This window comes from Labeo rohita, chromosome 22, assembly GCF_022985175.1.
Source record: "Labeo rohita strain BAU-BD-2019 chromosome 22, IGBB_LRoh.1.0, whole genome shotgun sequence".
Taxonomy (NCBI): Eukaryota; Metazoa; Chordata; class Actinopteri; order Cypriniformes; family Cyprinidae; genus Labeo; species Labeo rohita.
The window spans coordinates 359,505-377,225 of record NC_066890.1 but is presented as its reverse complement, the minus strand read 5'-3'; the positions used below and the strand labels follow the sequence as shown (position 1 = coordinate 377,225).

Here is a 17,721-nt window from a genome sequence, read left to right as displayed (position 1 = left end):
CTTTAGTTATCCAGTTTTCCATTAAAGACATTATTTATTTCATTTAATTAATAAAACATTTTAAAATACAGTACCCATAAGCCTCTGTCATTCTGTCGATGGAACGGGAAAACATGGCGCTGTTATTTGTAGTTCACTGAAGTTATGCTTAGGGTTAGGGTTACGATCTCGCTAAAGGAGTAATTTCTCTCAACATAGCAATACTTCATTGTTAACTTAATATATTACTAACGTGATAACATCAGCAAAACATACTTTTGTAACATAATGTGCTGTTTAATATGGGTTGAAAGATAATCCAATCACAGCGAGTCCTGCGGGTGACAAGGGAACTTCACAGCCACTGACATCCCAGCTGAACAGAGGCGTCACACTTACTTGTCCATTTATGACAAATTTCTTCCGTTTTTCAGCTGACCGGACAGACTCGTTTAACCATAATTAAATTAGCTACTTATTAGTGTTTTATTAACGTCTACACCTACAGTAATTATTGTTGACAAAAATTGGGCAATATTGATGTGCTGTATCCCATCCCATCCTCTGTTACCAAGCTTGTTTTTGCCACTATGAAGAATAAAAATAATAAAGTAAATAAATAGAATAAGCAGTTAATTATAAAAATGTATTTAATTATTTAAATGTATATATATATATATATATATATAAAAAATTTATATTTATATAAAAATATTGTTTGGCACACACACACACACATACACACACATATATATATACAAACAATAGTTTTACAAACCACATGCAACCACATGCTCTTAAAAAATAAATAAATAAATTAACTAAAAGGCAAGCAATTATTAAGAACAACACTGTACATTTTTAACTGTAATACGTTTATTGTGACTAAATGCAAAGCAAATTAAAATTGTTAGTGATAATTATAATTCTAAACGTTAACTAATAACAAAAACAGTACATACAGTGTATGTCTTTCAGAGAACACTGGAAACAAATGCATTTTCTTAAAAACTTAAACTGACAACACATGTAAATGTTTCAAACTAACATCAAAAATAATACCAAACATATGACAGAATAACACCATGAAGTCATGCATGTCAAGTGTGTCATATCATCTATAAAACTCTATAAGAATCTATAAAAATCAACACAGCACCAAATAAACATTACTTGTCTGAACAATGGAAGAAACACCTGCTACATACAAACAAAGAAATATACATTTGACAATAGCATCATGAAAAATATCATTTTGTGATAAAACCATTAGGAAGACAACAAGTAAAGTTTATAAGGCTTAAAAAAAGAGAACACAATGTTTTATCAATACAAAAAAATACTATTTTTAACTACTGTTCTCATTGCTGGTTCTGTATACAGTATATGGTTTGCTGGAAGGTCAAAATGTATTCATTGTTAGCTTATAATTAAAACAAAGTTGCATCTTCTGAAAAAAAAAACCCTGCAAAGTCTTAATATTGAGCTGGTGCCATTTCTGTATGTGTTGGGGATAAAAAGTTAAAGAGGGCCTTGTGCATGATGGAGAAGGACAGCATTATCTGCAAGAAACCCTGTAAGACAGAAAGAAACAAAATATTTTTTTAGACCGTAAAAGCAGCCTCTGCAAAGATGCTGTATAATCAAATCTTACTTGCATCCATTATTAAAAGTAAGTCATTAATAGCAAGCTTCATATCTAATTCTTTTAAACATGTTTACATGCTAACAGGACATATGGCATTTTAACTCGAGGTTTGAAATTACGAGGTGCAGAGAGACATCATGTAATGTTGGGCAATGAACTGACGGGGCCCATTTGAAGTAATTTGTTAAGAAGTCAATGGACAATATAAAGTTTCTGACTGTGTGGGGCATCTGACTGCTTTCCAAAAAGGGGCACAACTGATTTACAAATATTGTGATAGTGTCAAATGAGACTGTACATGGACTGAGGCAATGAGCAGTAGAGTAAACGTTGCAGGACTGTCTACAAGTACACTTGTACAATATCATACAAGTGTTCAACTGAATTATTGAATTATTAAGACTTTGATGTACTAATGGGGCATTTTTAAGACTTTTACCCAGTCCAATTACCCACACTTGTGGTCTTGGCCACTTTATAGCACATGTATGTGACAGGAAGTGCATGCGCAAGACTGTCCCAGGTCTTAATGATGCCAAACTGCAGTGCCCTTAAAGCAAACTAAATCCACACCATTTTGAATACTGCTCAGGAGGCTTAGCGTATCCCATCATGCATCATGTTTTGGAATAAATCATGAGATCTTGTGAGAGGTCACGGAAACCTTTCCAGTGTAAGTTAAAAATGAATAATAATTATAATAATTAGATATTACAAATAATTTGGTAGTAAAACAAAGTGTTGGATGTTTTATGCAAAGAGAAGTATATTTATTTTGTACATCATTTGCAACTGCTTTTTTATCACTTAATTAGAAGCACCACAAATTAAACTGACATCTGTTATAGGGAGATACTGAACAGATATTTAGAAGTTTATTTTAAAACGAAAAGTTGAAACTAAAAATAAATCTCTGTAAACACTCCCATTTTTATCACACTATAAGTGTGTCCCATCAGGTAATGAAAAGTTCTACACACACTTGTGGTTTTCATGTTCACTTCAACACTTGGGCCAAATACAGGAAATACGTCATACAATTAGTCAAGAGGTCAAGTGCAAGTTTGGGTATTTGGACAGGTCTAAAGTTTAAGAAACAACATGTTATATATGTTATATATGCTGTGCAAATTATAACAGCAGGAATGTTTGATAAAAGGGTAAAACTAACACAGACCTACCACTGCAAATGTCTCCCTCCGCAGCTTTCTGTCTTCTCTGTTTCTAAATGAAGACTCTCCACAAACAAGACTGGGCTGACTGCTTCATTTAGGTCTTCTCAGCTAAAAAAAAAAAGGGAAAGAAAAGACAGTTATATAGAGAATGTTAATAATGATCTGTTTACTTTTTTTTTACATTAAAAGGTATTACAAGCATGGAATAGTAAGTGTAGTGATTACTGTGGTATCTGTCATAAAAGCACATCAAAACTAGCATTACAGTGGTAAAACCATAGTAAGTTTGGTGATCACTGTGCTATTACTATACATATCACAGTCAAACTAAAGATACTGCAGTAAAATCATAATAAGTGTTGTGGTTATTGTGCTTTTTTACTGAATCTGCCACAGCAAAACTACAGTTACTGTGGCAAAACCATGGTAAGTGTCCTGTTTACTCTGTTTTAACTTCAAATATCACAGTACAACTACAGTTATCATGGTAAAAACATGGTAATTGTCCTGTTTACTCTGTTTTATCTTCAAATTTCACAACACTGTTTACATTTGCACAACATTTAGTTCAACCTCCACAACATTTAGTCATTTGTGCACATGATAGTAGCAGTTTCTGATTCCTTCCAACAAATTGCAAATGCTTTTGGACATGCATCAATTGCTTTCATTCAACTCTCTGCTGTTTTATAACATTATCATTTGCTTATGTCATGTCAGTCAAATTAACTAAACTTGTGAATGCTGAATAGTCATTCCATATAAAACTAATAGTCCTCATTTCATTGCTTGAGTCGTTAGATACAAAAAATGTTGAACTAGTTGTCAAAATCTGTCAAGCAAATTTAATAAAAAAAATGTTAAATTTTTTTTTCCTGAAAATGTCTTCTAAATTGAACAATTTCTGCAATTGTGCATGAATGATTTACAGACCTATGTATGTTGTAGGTTCAGTTCCAGTATGTACTGCAATATTGTTTACAGTTGTTCACAGCTCTACCCAAAGGGAGTTTATGTTTGTTGTAAATAAGGGTGTATTTATTCGTTTGCACAATGCTTTGAATAAATTATAATTGCAAAGAGCATATGCAATAAAAATGTGAAACATACATATTCAGTGTCTGTACTCAGATACCTCACCAAATACAGTAATGTCAACTTTACTATAGTTTTCAAATGGCTGTGCAAATAGTATATAGCGTATATAGTATATAGTGTATAATGCTCACTGTCTTGAGCATTTTCAGGGAGTGTCACCAAAATCAAACTTTTTTGCATTGGAAAAAATTTACAGAGTAAACTGTCATAATGAAAACATGACAAAGCCATTTGACTATCTTGTTCATAAACAATGGTGTCAGGACTTTTCATCTTGATGGCACTGACACTTTCACTGACATGAATACTTGCTTTTGAGGAATGAGCTATCCATTTTGAGCAAGTGACATGCTTTTGCAGGTTATCAACTAGGTTTTGCAGTTTGTACTAATTGTTTTGAGAAATGCATTAACTGTTATGCAAATGTAAATAGTGTTGTGAGAAATGCACCAAAGCGACTGAGAAAAACTGTAATGTGGTAAAACATGGCAAGTGTCATGTTTACTATGTTTTAACTTCAAATATCAGTAAAACTGCAGTTACTGAGGTAAAAGCATGGTAAGAATCCTGTTTACTGTGTTAACTTCAAATATCACAGTACAACTACAGGTACTGTGGTAAAATCATGGTAAGTGTCATGTTTATTGTGTTTTAACTTCAAATATCACAGTATAACTACAGTTATCATGGTAAAAACATGGTAATTGTCCTGTTTACTCTGTTTTAACTTCAAATTTCACAGCAAAACTACAGTTACTGTAGTAAAAACATGGTAAATATCATGTTTACTGTTTTCACTTTAAATTTCACAGTGAAACTGTAGTTAATGTGATAAAACATGGCAAGTGTCATGTTTACTATGTTTTAACTTCAAATACCAGTAAAACTGCAGTTACTGAGGTAAAAGCATGGTAAGAATCCTGTTTACTGTGTTAACTTCAAATATCACAGTACAACTACAGGTACTGTGGTAAAATCATGGTAAGTGTCATGTTTACTGTGTTTTAACTTCAAATATCACAAATATCACAGTATAACTGCAGTTGCTGTTGTAAGTGTTGTGGTTACCATGATTTTACTACAAATACAACTTACATTTTTGAACCTGATATGAACATAAAACTGATGAAGGTCTATGACATGTCACGTGACAGAGTTTAATCGCCCCAGTTAGCAGGAGTGTTCGTTTAGTTAAAGGCAATAAAACGCGAAGACAAATATAATTAAGTGAATAAGCATACGGCGCTAATCTGATTAATAAAGAAGACAGGATACATTTTAAAACAAACATTAAGACAGCGTACTTACGACTACTCACCCAACTAGCGGCACACGTAAACTGATGGCAAATATCGCGATGTGTGCTGAATGAGACTTCCTGAACGTGATTCATCTCACTGTGTGATTTCAGAAATTTTTATAGGGGTGGCAGATCATCATCTTGGGGTCATATAAACCTTTGAATTTTATTCTACTGTTGTGTCCTGACTGTAGAAAACTATCAGAAAGACTTAAGGAAACTCCTACTGATATACTTTGGTTTATTGTGTTATATTTAATGTTACTAATGATATAATGTGCATAGACCCAGTTCAGTTAACATTTTGAGTTGCACAACAATTCTTTTTATTTTGCAATTATATTTGGCATAAGGTGTACTATTGCAAACAAAACAGTTACTGGGGAAAAGCAGATACTGGCAGATACAAATAAAAGCAAGGACAGAAACAATCACATCTTTGCTTTATGTAACAGGAATTTTTATTGTCTGAAAATTGACATAACATATACATGCACCAGCTTAGACCGTTCTCAAAACGTGTCAAAAACACATCAAAAAGCTGCTGTAACAATATACTGTAACCATTTGGAATTTAAAAAGAATGTCACGACACATAATTCCCCTTCTTCTTTTACTAAAGAATATTTTTGACTTATTTACTTGCGGTAGTCTTCTTTGTCTTCAATTTCTTAACTTCTTTGAAATTGTTGACCGACGGGCACTGGGTGCTGTCAGCGCGCAACAGTGGCATGGACGGAGGGGCGGGGCGGGGGAGAGGGCTGGCACTGTGTGCTGAAGGTCTAGAGCGGCTTGCCTGCCTGGCTGTGCATTAGGGATGATGCATAACTGATGCTACTAAAATTTATACTGGCCAGTGGGGTGGCCAGCCAGTCGCCCCCTGGTGCTCTCACGCCAAAAGTTCCCCATTGAAATCAATGTAGGTCCCAGTTCGTCGATATAGTGACGCCGAGGGGCACCGTTGACGTCTTCACAGCGCTTGACCGTTCTGCAGTTTTTGACGCCTCGGGAGTGAGAATGGGTTGAGCTGCATCAATCACAACGTGTCAAACTACTGGGTCCACAGATGAACACAGGGCTCTCAAGTCTGACGCATTCACAGTGAGACACACGCATTTCAGCCAGTTCATACGCTCTCACGCCACACCTTGTATTTCTCACGCTGAGATAAAGATAACTTGTATATACAAACAACAGAACTACAAAAGCGTGATTTTACCAGTTAGCATGACATGTGCAGGGTTGTTACACAACTAAGTATTTTGAACGAGAAAATACAATCTTTGTAGATTCATCATCTTTTGGAAGTGAATATAAAACAGTTTTACTCACAGTGTAGGAAACAGCGTCTTCTGTATAATGTACGTGTAAATTTCCATGTGACGTAAACCACATGGAAATTTCACTGTTTGTAGGCAGACAAGTTTTTTTTGCGATTGTAGAACGTGGGTGGACATTATGCAAATGTGTTACTTCGTGACGTGTGGATGTTTGAGAATCTTGCTGTTTGGGAGGACAGGAAGTGGAAAATCTGCCACAGGAAACACTATCCTTGGAAACAAAAAGTTTTACAGTACAGCCAGTTCACGTTTGGTGACCACAATTTGTCAGAAGGGAGTTGGTGAAGTTGATGGTAAATCAGTAGCTGTTATTGATACTCCAGGACTCTTTGACATGACACTGACAAAAGAACAAGTGCAGGAAGAAATAATGAACTGTATTTCACTGTCAGCACCTGGACCACATGCGATCATCATTGTGCTGAGTGTGGGAAGATTCACTCGAGAGGAGAGAGACACTTTAGACATGATCGAGATGATCTTTGGTCCAAAAGCAACAGATTTCTGTATTGTTCTCTTCACTGGAAGAGATGAACTGAAAAAAAAAAAAAAAAAAAAAAAAAATTCCTGACTTTTAACAACACAGAAACACAAGATCACACACACGTTACTCAACTGTTAAATATGATAAAAGAGATGAATCAGGGCTGACATTTCACTAATGTGATGTTGGAGGAGGCAGCAATCTCCATTGAACAGAGAATGAAAATGATAAATGAAAATGAAAGACAAAATCAGGCTCAAGTTGAAGAATTAGAAGCCAAATGTGACATGGAAATCAAAAGTAGGAGAAAGAGACTGGAGGAGAAAAAAGAAATGATAGATAAAGAAAGAGAGAGGGTGAGGAACAAGTTCAAAGAACAAGAGCAAACACTCAAGAGAGAGTTTGAGGAGAAAGAAAAATCAGAGCAGGAGAAACGAGAGACAGAGGATCAGAATATGATCAAAGAATTGAGGAGATGAAGAGAGAGATTGAAGATCAGAGAATACAGTATGAAAAACAGATAAAAGAAAGAGAAGAAGAAGATAGAAAGAGAGAAGAAGAGTATAAACAAGATCAAGAGAAGATGAAAAAAGATCATGGTCATATTATAGCTGAATTACAGATTAAACAAGAAGAGGAAATAAAAAGGAGAGAAGAATGGAAGAGAAAAATAAAAGGCTGAAAATGACAAAGAGGCTTAAGAGGAAATTAAACGACAACAGAGAGAATGGGAGGAAGAGAAGAAACGACAGATGAAAGAACGAGAGGAAGAGGAAAGAAAGAGAGATGAGAAAAAGCTAAGAGAAAAACAAGAAGAATCGGAGAACAAGAGAATGAAATTTGAAAAGGAGAGAGAAGAAGAAAACAGAAAACAACAGAGAAAGAAAACAGAAGGAGAGAGAACATAACATAAAGAAAAGATAAATAAAATCAGAAGACATTATGAGCAGCTGGAGCGAGAGAAGAGAGAGCAGTGGAAGAGAAGAAAAGAAGATGAAGAGAGAATGAAGAGAGTGGAGAAGAGAAAGATGGGAGAAAATGATGAAAGATCTGAAACGAGAGCAAGAGGAGAAGATCAAGAGAAGAGAAAGAGAGGAGAGAGAAAGAATAGACAGAGAAGAAAAAGAGTGTGATGAAATGAAATGGAAACATGTAGAGAAAATAGAGAAGATGAAGAAACATGAAGATGAAGCCAGAAAACGAGAAGAAGAATTGAATGATTTCAGAAAGAGAAAAGAGCAGCACATTCAGGAGCTCAAGGAGACACTTGAACAACTAAATGAAACACCTGTTTCCACCACTGAATAAAAAGTAGAAAATGTAATTGTGACTTTTTGTCTCACAATTCTGAAATTTTCCTATGAATTTTGAGTTTATATTTCAGAATTCTGAGTTATAACTCAGCTGCTGGGTTGTAACCACTCACTAAAAATAGTTCATTTAAAAATGACCCAACAGATAACTCAGTGGTGGGCTGATATAGCATCAAACTGTTTTTGGGGTATTTTAACCTAGTGGATTGGGTTGTAACTTTTGCTCAATAAATTGAGTTATAATAGAACTACATGGTTGGGTTATTTGGCCAAAATGTTGCTTTAACTATGCTGGTATTTATTATTATTAATTATTATTATTTTGTAAATAATAATGTACAGCGTACAAACATATTGAAAACACTTTATTTCCATTAAAGTTGCAAACACTTCTATTAACCACATTTTTTTTTTTTTTTTTTTTTTTATATAGGAACCGCAAATAAATAAATAAGCCAAGTGTTACAACAGTGGTGTTTGCATTGTTATAGGCAGGTGTGGGGTGTTAATCAATGATTTGAATTAATTAATTTAAGTTGTGGAAAAGCAAAGTTACACTAACTGTGCTGTTAGACTCTATATCAACAGGCTGTGGTGATCTGTGGTCTCATACCTCATTATAGAGTTTAATGCCAAAATTCACACTGCAAAGATAGCATAAAAACACTTCTGAAAGTGGCATTTATGTGTCTGTACACACGGTTTCATGCTGCCTGGAAGTGTGTAAATGCATTTACAGAGCAATTACAATGCAACACAGATTCAAGTCTGCTGTTTATTCTGCATTACATCTATACACAGAATTTAGAGCAGCCACAAAACAGCCTTAAACCAAACTGATCAAACAGCTGTTGGTAGCCATTTTAGTGACTTTAGTAGCATTTTATGTTTCATACTATGAAATTAAAATATTCTTTTGTGTTCAGCAAAAGAAAGAAACGCATGCAGGTTTGGAACAACCTGAGTGTGAGTAAATAATGTCAAACTTTCATTTTTGGGTGAACTATCCCTTTAAGTGTGTGTGTCTGTGTGCTTGTTGGTACATAATGTAAAGTATAATAAATTTTGCATGAAAACAGAGCTGATATGCTGGATTTTTTTTTTAATGTTCAGACTTAGAAATGTAATTTTTACAAACTGTTATAATGTTATGTGTTTATATTACACAGCTTTTTCAAGTGTCTAGTTCAAGTGTACAAAGTATAATTTTATTCAATGCTTATCCACAGACTGTAGACAAGACAGAATAGAATAAGATAACATTCTGTGCCTGTGCATTAAGATCCATTTATTCAACATTATAGCGCCACCCTCTGTCTGAATTGCACAAGGACACAAAAGCGCTTCCTAAAGTGCGTCTGCATGTTCATCTATTAGAATGTGAAACTTATTAAAATTATTCATAAGAGCTGCGACCCAGAAACTCCACCTAAATAAATCGTCAAAAAAAAAAAAAAAAATCATTTCCATGAGTTTTGTATCTTCTTATTCTGATAATCAGAATAATAAGAGGGAACAGCATCTTGTTTCTGGTTTAAAGAAGGAAAGTAAATGGACGCAGGAAGTTTAATTTTAATGAATACAAGGCAAACCCTCGTCTATTAGTGCTTTTCTTTCGATTTCGATGTTTGTGCAGGTGTTAAAATGGCGTCAGGTAAGAATCAAATTGGAAACAAATATATGCAGCCACGATAACTCAATGATCTTTATTTATGAAATATTTTCTACCAGTAGACAGTTGTTTACATCGTTTAGTTTATAAAATTATATTTGACTGCGCTCTTACATGTGTTTACATATGTTTAATCGTAGCATTGAACACCAGGAAGAAACTAAACTTAAGCGCGAGGTTTCTTACATTATTCTGCGATTCTTTCCACTTATCCATGTTGATTTGTGGCAATAGGCTGTTTATTAATGTTTTTATGTAGGCTATAGATCACTGCAGTAAGTATGAGACAAAGTGTAATTTTGACACAATTGATAAGAAGCGATTAAATTAGTGTTGATCTGTGTATCATCAGCACACTGTTCTTTACTCAATTAGTTAAATTAGCAATTGGAAACATTATGAAGTCACAGCTTTCCAGTCCACATATGCTTTTATAAATCATTTATAATGAATAAATCTGTTTTCTGTCTCTCTGTATGTGTGTGTGATTTTTCTTCTCTAGCAGCAGCAGGTAGACACAGTCCAGAGCTTGAACGTCCTTACAGTAAGTAAATTAAATCACTGGCACTAAAATTAAGATGTGTCAAACATTTATGTGTTGTAATATTGTGTTATAACAGTTAAAGTATAGTTCATGTAAAAAAAGAAAATAATAATTAGTCCCAATATGTTTTTAATTTATATTGTTAAATAAAAAACTGTGAATGTGAATTGCTCGCATTATGTGCAGCTTTCCCAAAACTGTTTAATAGATAAAGTTGATTGCCCTTAAATGTCTTGTTTTGTGTGAAAAACAGAATTTGATGTAGATCAGTGGTTATTTTGAGAAAATATTAGGCATCATTTGAATTGAGCATTTGGCTTTTGTACTGTCACTGTAAAGCCAAAGCAAATGTAACAATATTTTATCTGGAAATATTTATGCCATATTAAGTTATTTTTTTCTACCCACTTTAGAATAAGCTAAAAAAAATAAAATAAAATTTAAACAGCATTAAAATAGAACATTATATTCAGATGATCTGTAAAGCACATTTCACAAGAAATATAATTCTGAAGCAACATATTAAAATTGTAGTCATAGAACTATAATGCAGTAAACAGACCTGAAATTACTTCAGTCATGCAGTAGACTACTTAAAATAACCTTAACACATTTTAGAGTGTGCTGTATTTATTTGTTTTTAATGAAAGATGTTCTTTTTTCATAAAATGAAGGTGGACACTGATTTTCACCCTCATTCTCCAAAAAAATACAAGAGCCACTATGAAAGTACAATTAAACTTGTCCATACAGATCTGGGCCTAAATTGCATGTCTTCTGAACCTGTACAGTAACTTTGTTTGAGGAACAGATGGTCATAAGTTTAATTTATTGAAAAATTATTCCAGTCTGTTATTGCTGGGATCTCATTTGTGCTTTTTCGTAAGTACCACGCAGTACTTTTGATAAGGTAGTCTTCAAAGTAGAGCAAAAAATGGTTTCTGCATGTAACTCTCAAGTATTAAACAAATGTACATGTTTTATAGATGTTTCTAAAGCTTCTTATAGGTGATATTTGATGTTTTAACAGTACTACTTGTGTGAAATCTGCTAATTCTGTAGAATTTGTAATATTCAGTGATGATTGTGCAGTGGTGTTTTATTGTATTGTGCATGATTGTGCTCTTTCAGTGAGTGATCTGAGGATTGTGCTGATAGGAAAGAATGGAACAGAAAACATCAGAGTGGGAAACATTATACTGGGCACAACAGCATTTACCAGAGAAGATTTATTTTATTCACAGCAGCACTGTATGAGAATCAGTGGAAAGGTTGAGGAGAGACAGATCACAGTCATTAACACTCACCAGCTTCAACCAAATCTCTCACATCAACAGATAATACAGAGAGTGAGAGAGTGTGTGTCTCTGTCTGCTCCAGGACCTCATGTGTTTGTCCTTGTACTGCAGTATAAAGACTTCAGTGAGAACGACAGGCACAGAGTGAAATATGTGCTGAACCTCTTCAGTAAACAGGCCATGAAACACACTATAGTACTGACTACTGATGAAGAGCCACACCTATTCATATTAAGGAATAACCCTATTCATGATTTAATAAAGGAGTGTGGAGGTGAACATCTACAGTTTGATACAGTAAACCCAGGATGGCGATCTGAGATGTTCAGAAGGACAGAGAAGATACTTAAGAAAGAACATGAAGAATTTCTGATCTGTAACAAGTATGTAAAGTGTGAAGATGATACAGCATCAGTGGACAAAGGTCAGAGCAGATCTGGAGATTCAGTCAGAGGAGACGACAAAGAGAAGAGAGATCCTGATCTCAAAGAGAGCACAAAAACAGGACGTGATGGAGGAGGTTTGTCAAAGTCTTATTTTTCTGTGTAATACCTCTAAGAATATGAGCATGAAATGCTTTTGTGTCCTGTAATAGTTACAGTGCTGTAGAGACAGAAAATGACAGGAAGAAAAATGAGGGGCACTATGTCACTTGAACTACTTTATTCCATTTATGATTTATTTTTTTTTTACTAATCTGATTTGGTTGGAATACTTTTAAAAAGTTTCTAAATAAATTCAGTGGAAGAAAAGGACAATCCTATGTGTTTGCAACAACACCTTAAGGTATATGACGTTTTGGTTGAACTGTTTCCTCTAAAGGTTGTAGTCTGAGAGCGGACAGTCTGTTTGTGCAGAGATCCATACATAAAGAACAAATTAATCTAAACAGTAAGTCAGTAATCGATTGTATGTAGCCTTCAGTTGCTAAAAGAATATATTGCAGTCTAGTCATATTATACAATATAATATTTTGTTGTTGTTTAAGAAAGTATACATTTGCTACCAAAGCTGATCTGAGTCTACTGTCTCTAAATCTTGTTTCAGTGACACCTGCTGGAAAAACAAAGCTGAACATTGTTCTGTGTGGAAATGATTCAACCCTCAAGAACTCTGTGTCTAGAATGTTTAGCGGGACAATGAATATACTTTTACATCAGAAAGAGAGGAGCAATGTGTGTGTGAAGAGAGAGGGAAAGATTAACGGACGACAGATCAGTGTAATCGAGCTTCCAGCTCTCACTCGACTCTCAGAGGAGGAAGTGATGCGTCAGACTCACCGCTGTGTGTCTCTCTGTCATCCTGGAGTTCATCATTTCATCCTTGTTACTCCTGTCAGTCCACTTACTATTGAAGACAAAGCAGAAATGGAGAAGATTAAACAAATATTTAACTCAAAACAGCACTTCATGGTGCTTTTCATTACTGAACTTACTGGTGATAAATGTTTGAAAGATTTTGTAGAATCCACAGAATCTCAGAGGATTGTGAATCTCTATGGGAGTTGGCACAGTGTGATGGGGTTAAAGGACCAGAGAAACTCAGAAAAGATCTCAAAGCTGCTAGATTGTATAGAGAGCATGACTGAACCCTATTCTCTTCAGATGTATATGAGAGCTCCAGAGAAAAGAGTCAGACGTGAACTAGAGGAGAAACTGAGAGTGAGAGACAATGAAATCAAAGAGTTACAGAAGAAGATCAAGACACTGGGTGAGTGCATTCATTTATTTTTGTGAATAAAGAATACAGTAATAAGCTTACAGGCTATTAACATCTTATGCTGGGCAAACATCACATTAATAAATACCCATTGATACATATAAGCTATTTATTTCAAGGAGAACATGGATTTAAATCTTCTCAAACCTTTTTGTAAAATTGTTGAATCTTCTAAGTCTGTAATCTCTAGACACCAATAGACCCTAAAGATTGAAATACACTACATGACCTTTGCCCAGCCTTTGAAAATCACAAAAAAAAAAAAAAAAATAAAAAAAAAAATTTAAAAGATAGTGTACTGTATTCCAGACTTAAATAACTTACCTCTATTATTGCTCTGTTACCTCTACTACCATTTTAAGCTCATGCATTTGACTTTTTACTTCCAGTCTGAAATGCTATATATCATTTAAGCTGTACATTACCAACACCATTGGACTGAATCAAAGCAACAGAAATTGTTACTGGGCAAAAGTTTAGGCACCCCATGTCAAAATTTATGTTCCTGTCAATGGCTAAGTGAATCAGTGATGATATGATTTTCAAAAGGCATAATGTTGAAGACAACAGCAATAATATTTTAATATTATTTTATGATTACGTTTTTATTTCCATAGTTTACAGTTTCCAAATAACAAAAATGAAAAGGGCCCGAAGCAAGTTTGTGGACCGTGCAGTATTTAGTAACAGTCCCTGTGGCAATTATCAGAATTTTTAAGTGCTGTATGTAGCCAGATTGCAGTAATTCCAGCAAGATATGAATGCAGCAATAATGTAAAGTTCAAACCACACTGTTAATCTAGTTTATTCCTTTTTCACAGATCCAGAGTGTGTGAAGCTGAATCTGGTTGTGTGTGGAAGTAACAGAGAATTAAAAGCCTTCATATCAAACCTGATCCTGAATCAGAGCGAGAGAAGATCAGAGCTCAGCTCAGAGTGTGTGAGGAGAGACGTGCAGCTTCATGGACGTCTGATCAGTCTGGTGGAGCTTCCAGCTCTGTTCAACACTCAGCTCTCAGAGGAGGAAGTGATGCGTCAGACTCACCGCTGTGTGTCTCTCTGTCATCCGGGAGTTCATGTTTTCATCTTCATCATTCCTGATGCTCCACTTAATAATGAAGACAGAGCAGAAATAGAGGAGATCCAGAGGATATTCAGCTCAAGAATCAACAAACACATCATGATCCTCATAAAGCAGAATTCAGAGCATCAGACAGAAAAACTAAATGAAGAAACACAGTCTGTCATTCAGAGTTTTGGAGGACGACATCATTTCATTGGGCCAAACACACAAGTGTCTGTGCTGATGGAGAAACTGGAGCAGATGGTTGAGGAAAATAGTGGTGTTTGTTTCTCCACAGAGACATTGATGGAGACACAGATGGAAAAACTGAAGGAATTAGAAGAAATGAAGAGGAAAATCCATCCATTAGAGACATGGTTTCAGTCACAAGGTAATGATCAGAAAATCTGCAGGGATTAAACACATTTCATGATTTCTAAAGTCTACACAGATTTGTGAAACAAAACAATAACATTATATACAGAATGCAGAAGAAATGATGAGCAACACATGATGTTTCAGTATAATTCACACAGAGTTCTCTCTGATAATTGACAATCTTCACTTGAAATTCACTGAATTGTTTTCAATTGTTTTTTGTTTTTTTCTCCTTCGATCCATCTTAAGATTCAAGAGAAAGAGAAGATGAATTGAGGATTGTGCTGCTGGGGAAAACTGGAGCTGGGAAGAGTTCAACTGGAAACACCATCTTAGGAAGAAAAGTGTTTATATCAGTTATTTCTCAAAAATCTGTTACTAAAGTGTGTAAGAGAGAAACAGCTGAAATCAACTGCAGACACATTACTGTGATCGACACTCCAGGACTGTTTGATACTGATCTGACTAATGAGGAGATCCAGAGAGAAATCACTAACTGCATCTCAATGACTCTGCCTGGACCACATGTGTTTCTCTTACTGATTCCACTGGGACGATTCACTGAAGAAGAAGCAAAATCAGTGAAGATCATCCAAGAGATGTTTGGTGAAAACTCTTTAATGTACACCATAGTGCTATTTACTAATGGAGACAAACTGAAGAACAAGACCATTGAACAGTTTCTGGATGAACCTGGATCTGCCCTTAAAAAACTGACTGAATCGTGTGGAAACAGATTCCATGTGTTTAATAATCAGACTGGAGAACAAACACAGGTGACTGATCTACAGCAGAAGATAGACAACATGGTAAAAACAAACGGAGGGAGTTACTACTCATGTAAGATGTTCAGAGAGATGGAAAGAGAAAAACAAGAACAACAGAAAAAGATACTGATGGAGAAAGTGGAGCAAGTGAACAGAGAAAAAGAAGAACTGATGAACAAACATGAAGAAGAGAAAAAAATGTTGAAGATTAACATCGAGAAAGAAAGACAGAATTATGACAAAGAGAGAAAGAGAAGAGAAGAAGAATTTATTGAGAGAGAAGAACAATATAAAAGAGACATTAAAGACATGGAGGAAGAAAAGAGACAGATACAAGAGGAGCTGAAGAAACAGAAACAACAGGAAAGACAAAGAGAAGAAGAGGAGGAGAAATGGAGAAAGAAAGAACAGGAAATGTGGAAAGAATTTAATCAGAGACTTAAACAAGAGATGATTGAGAAAGAAAGAAAGAGAAGAGAAGAAGAGGATGAGAGAAGGCGAAAGATAGACAAAGAAAAATGGGATGAATATTATCAGAAACTTGAACAAGAGATAGAGAAAATGAACAGGAAGATGGAGGAAGAAAGAGATAATCATGATAAAGAGAGAAAGAGAAGAACAACATAAAAGAGTCATTAAAGAGAGGACTAAGAAAGAAAGATATGAGAGGAGCTATAACAGAGTATGAGAAAAAGACAGAAAGAGAAGCAACAGGAAAAAAACGGAGCAAGAAAGGAAATGCAGTGTGGGATTAATATAATCAGAAAGAGGAGAGAGAAAGATCTTCAGTTCAAACATCAAGATTAAAAAGAATGCTTAAGTTGTGTTTTTTAATGCACTTACCATATTTTATTTTTAATTGTACTATACTGAGTGCATATTAAATGTCTGTTTTTGGAACAACTTTAAGTATGTTCAGTGTTATTTAAGATATGTGTACTATAGTAAAGCTACCACAGTTTTACTCTATAGTATTACCACAATTTTACTATAGTAGAATCATCCCAGATAACACACGTACATCTGCAAGATGTCTTTTAATGATCTCTTGATGTGGAAAGCATCTGCTGTGTACAAACATCTGTCAGATGTCTGTAAGGTGTCAGTTTTACATACATTCTAAATCACAAACATCTAATAGACGTCTATTTGACATATGATAGGAAACATCCTAAACGTATTACATATGAGCAAACAATCTAAAAAATACGTCTTGCAGACATTAAATAAACATCTCCAAGAGTCTGTGCTATCAGGGATGGCATCAAAAGAATTGAAAAAAAAAAGGTTAATCATGATTGGTACAGTTTTACTAGTAAAACCATGTGTAAATATATATGTAGCCTATAGCACGTTTTATAATACTTATTTCAAAACAGATTTACAGAAAATGCATGTTTTCAGGTTACAGTTGAAAAATATCCTTTAAACAAGCAGAGATGACTAACTCATTGAGAAAGAAAAATCTTCTGGCAACAAAATAATGCTCATATGACAGCAACTCAAAGATAATAATTAAATAAAATAAAAGTCTAACGACTTTCAATCCACTTTGTATTACTACAGTGTTGGTAATTTATGTAAACCAATGTAAATGTAAATGTTGTTACTACCTACAATAGCCGTTTTTTTAAAGGGGTCATCGGATGCTAAGTTCACTTTTACATGTTGTTTGAACATTAATGTGTGTAGGCAGTGTGTGTAAAAATCAATTCTATAATGATTAAAAAAAAAAAAAAAAAAAAACATGCAGTGGTTTTTAATTAACCTGTAAAAATAATATCCCCTTTTTCAAATCAAGCCAAACTGCTGTGGCGTCACACCAACAGAGGCCGCTCCCACGATAGTTGATTGACATAAGCGTCTTAACTCAGACCCACCTTAAATCAGCTGTAACAGGTTGATGTCCATTATTTTGATGCCGGAGCAGGGATGTAAGTTAG

General features: G+C 34.7%; 1 protein-coding gene across 1 annotated transcript; it reads left to right on the top strand.

The window, feature by feature from the left end:
* The first annotated feature begins 13,330 nt into the window (after positions 1 to 13,330).
* Positions 13,331 to 16,623, top strand: LOC127153189 (uncharacterized). Its single transcript, XM_051094153.1, has 4 exons — positions 13,331 to 13,561; positions 14,392 to 15,024; positions 15,261 to 16,194; positions 16,255 to 16,623. The coding sequence occupies exons 1-4, from the start codon at positions 13,369 to 13,371 to the stop codon at positions 16,403 to 16,405; spliced, it is 1,911 nt and encodes a 636-aa protein (XP_050950110.1). The 5' UTR covers positions 13,331 to 13,368; the 3' UTR covers positions 16,406 to 16,623.
* Positions 16,624 to 17,721: the final 1,098 nt, after the last annotated feature.

Coding starts and splice junctions, on each gene's coding strand:
- LOC127153189 (XM_051094153.1), top strand. CDS start 13,369: ATGGGGTTAAAGGACCAGAGAAACTCAGAAAAGATCTCAAAGCTGCTA. Junction 13,562..14,391: donor GAAGAAGATCAAGACACTGG/GTGAGTGCATTC, acceptor CCTTTTTCACAG/ATCCAGAGTGTGTGAAGCTG. Junction 15,025..15,260: donor GACATGGTTTCAGTCACAAG/GTAATGATCAGA, acceptor ATCCATCTTAAG/ATTCAAGAGAAAGAGAAGAT.